The sequence below is a fragment of the Pelecanus crispus genome, chromosome 1 (assembly GCF_030463565.1).
Source record: "Pelecanus crispus isolate bPelCri1 chromosome 1, bPelCri1.pri, whole genome shotgun sequence".
Lineage (NCBI taxonomy): Eukaryota > Metazoa > Chordata > Aves > Pelecaniformes > Pelecanidae > Pelecanus > Pelecanus crispus.
In genome coordinates this window covers 179,559,583-179,563,007 of record NC_134643.1, presented here as the reverse complement: position 1 = coordinate 179,563,007, position 3,425 = coordinate 179,559,583, and the positions used below count along the sequence as shown (strand labels likewise).

The 3,425-nt window shown below is 65.2% G+C and overlaps 1 protein-coding gene across 1 annotated transcript; it reads right to left on the bottom strand.

The window, feature by feature from the left end:
- Positions 1–340: 340 nt before the first annotated feature.
- Positions 341–1,357, bottom strand: KCTD12 (potassium channel tetramerization domain containing 12). The gene has a single exon (XM_075725008.1). It carries the CDS (start codon positions 1,355–1,357, stop codon positions 341–343), a length of 1,017 nt encoding a protein of 338 aa, XP_075581123.1.
- Positions 1,358–3,425: the final 2,068 nt, after the last annotated feature.

The window sequence follows — 3,425 nt, the reverse complement described above, 5'->3', positions numbered from 1 at the left end:
ACACAGCTACTGGGAGGCATGGGAGGGCGGGCGATGGCGCGAGCTGGGGTACAGCGGCTGAGCAGGGTCGTGATGGCCCAACAGGGTCGTGACGGCCAAGCAGGGACATGGCGGCCGAGGCACAACGTGGTGACCTCCTGTCCCCGGGGCCGTCAGGAGGCGCGTGCAGGAGGGGTGGGGGCCGTGCCGGGGGCCGACCCGCCTTGTGCGCGGAGGCAGGCGCTGGGGGTAAGGAAAGCCCCCCTCCACGTGCTCCTTCCTCCGGGCCGGGAGGGGACGGTGGGTGCGAGGGTGTGCAGGGGCCGCCGCCTTCTCCCCACGCCACGGGCCGGGTGGGTGCTCAGTCCCGGCAGAAGACGTACTCGGTGTAGCTGGTCCAGATCTTGTCGTCGGCGGGACCGCCCTGCTCGGGGGCGAAGGCGCAGGTGCCGGTGGAGGAGCAGGCGGCCATGCGGAAGCCGGCCTCAGAGAGCCGGTCGAAGGCTTGCTCGAGGAAGTTGAACTTGAGGTAGTAGCGGGCGGTGTAGCGCTCGGGAGGGCGGTCGGGGTCGCGGCTCTCGTTCAGCGTCTCCCCGAAGACCTCCTTGGCCAGCGCCGTCTTGCCGCAGACGGTGATGCGGGCCACCCGCCGGAACTTGGCGTCGGCCTGCGCCTCCCGCCCGATAGTGTAGGAGCCCCGGTAGCCGATGGTGATGTAGCCCGAGCGTCGCCCGCCCGCCCCGTCGAGCGACTGCGAGGGCGTGAGCAGCGGCCCGCCCGAGGGGCTGCGGCTGGCGGTGGGCGACGGGGCGGAGGCCGCCGCGCCGCCGCCGCCTCCTCCTCCTCCTTCCAGCGGCTCGGCCTCCAGGTAGCCGAGCAGCGGCGGCGGCGGCGGCTCGTCGGCGCAGAGCGAGCCGTCGCGGTGCAGGGCGGCGGGGCGGGCGGCGGCGGCGGCCCGAGCCTGCGCCAGGCGGCGAGCCAGGTCGGGCAGCTGGAAGTACTCGGCCTCCCGCTGCAGGCGGCTGCGCTCGGGGAAGTGCTCGGGCAGCACCAGCTGCAGGTCCCGCAGGTAGTCCAGGATGTAGCGGAAGAGGAAGCCGTCGCGGTCGAGGAAGAAGCGGCCCTTGCTGTCCCGGGGCAGCTCGCTGGGCTGCTGCTGGGAGAACATGCGCCAGAGCAGCGAGTCGCGCACCGAGACCACGGTGCAGCGCCGCGTCACGTACACCTGCCCGCCCACGTTCAGCTCCACGATCTCCGGGAAGGACGACCAGCCGCCCGCCGCCGCCGCCGCCGCCCCGCTCCCCGCCGCCCCGCTCCCTGCCGCCGGCGAGACGCCGCCGCCGTTGGGCAGCCCGCGGGCGCTGTCGGCCAGGGCCATACCGGAGGGAGCCCGCCGCCGGCGGGGAGCCGCTGCCCTTCCTCCTCCTCCTCCTCCTCCTCCTCCTCCGGCCGCCTGGGCTCCGGAGCCTCCCGCCCCGTCGGTCCCCGCGGCCGCTGCCGCCCCGCTGCCCGCTGCCGGCCGGGCGCCTCCGTCGGGCTGCGAGCCGAGAGCCCCGGCGGCGGCGGCGGCGGGGCCGTGTTTATGTAGCGCGGCCGCACCTCACGGGAGGCGTGGGAGGCTGGCGGGAGGCAGAGCCGAGCGCACGGGGAGGGGAAGGGGACGGCCCCGCACTGACGCAGGGTCCCCCGCCGTCGTTCCCCCGCCCCGGTCCTCCTCCCCCGGCTGCGGCGGGGACCCTCTCCCCGCCCGCCGCCCTCCCCTCGCCGCGGACGGGCACGGCGGGGGGCGGCCGGCGGGGGCAGGACCCTCGGGGGGGAGGGTGTGTGCTGTGGGAGAGCCCCGGCCGCCCCCACCCCGGCACCCCTCGGGGCTTCGGCTGGCTCCCCGGCTCCTCCGAGGCGTCTCGTCTTTTCGCAGGCAAGAACCCCCCTCCGTTCGCCCCCCAGCCCCGAGGTGCGGGAGCGGGGAGGCGGCGGGACGCTAGCGCCCAGCCGAAGGAGCCGTGCTGTGCCCCTGCTAATCTTTCTAAGCCTTGTCCAAACCCCCGCCGAGTGAGACCCCCGAGGGGGTAACCGCGTCCCCTGCCTCCTGTCGCCTTCAGAGGGGGAACCGCGAGCGAGCGGTGCTGCCCGCACTCGCCTCCCCCGGGTCCCCTGCCTGTTTCTGGGCTTGCAAGGCGCTCTCACCCCGCAGGTTTTTAACGCCCTGAAGGACCCCCTGAAAGCCTCCCGCCGATCCGCATCCCCGGGGGAGAGCCTCCGCCGGAGCGCCGTGCTTGGGGGTGCCCCGGCGGCGAGGGGGACCCCGGGGCGGATGGGGTCCCCTCCAGCCGCCTGTCAAGCGGCATTTTACCGTGAGAGCCTGGCTCCTCGCGTCTGCGGGGATATGTGTGTAATCGGGTGCCCTTACAGCTCAGATTTAGTTTGGATTCATTAGATACATCGGGATGCACGTGAAACATAAGCACCTGTTTAACATGCGTTGGCAGAAAGCCTTTAAATGATGTTTCAGGCTTTTGCTTGAATTTCATCTATGTTTCTGTGTCTCTTTGCGAGTGACGGTGAAGAGCTGCTGCCTCGATGTACTCGGTTGCTCCTCTCTGGGAGTTCAAGCGTGTTCAAGTTCCTCAAGAGAAGAGCTGAAAGGACTGGAAGGTCTGAGGAGCATGAAGGCAGCGGTCGATGCCTTCCTTCCGTAGAGGTGAAAGAAGCCCTCTCTAGGTCACCCCGCTGCAAACGCCCTCATGCAGCAGAAGTAGAAGTAGAAATCGAGGGATGCTGAGGCAGGGGTAAGAAGTCCTTCAAAAACTGAGAAATGGAAGAGGAAGGAAAGGCAGGTTAGTGCCCAAGAAGCAAGCTAAGTTTGCCCAAGAGAAGAGGAAGAAGAGGGGGAGTTGAGAAATAGAAGTTTTGAAAAGGGAATAGAAGACAAAGAAGAATGATGTGTCGAGGGAAAGCTGGCAGGGAGATGTTGTGGTTTAAGGAAGAAGATGGGGTGGACTTGGGGCACCAGACACTCAGAAGTTACAGGACTTTGACCACCAAGTATTTTCATTTGTGGGAGCAAAATGGCAAAGTAGGTTAACTGATGTTTTGTTGACATTTTGTAACCGGCAGCTTGTTTCTCTCTTTCTTCTTCTTTTTTTTTTTTTTTTTTTCCTTTCTTTTTTTTTGAGGGGAGTGGGAGAGAGGTGGAAACAGTTCTGGAAAATCAGGGAAAAATAAAATAAGCCTGAATGAAATTGATTTGCTACCCATTTAAACATCTGAGTTTGTCGCTATAGAAAAAAAAAGGAAAATAACAGGACTTATCTGCTAGCACACAGGGAATCTTTGTTTTCTTCCCTTATACTATTTTAGGGTCAATTCAGCAGACTGAAAGCACATGAAATTTTCACACTGTGGTTTGCTGGTGACAGTTCATGGAGTTGCTCTTACCTTTCAGT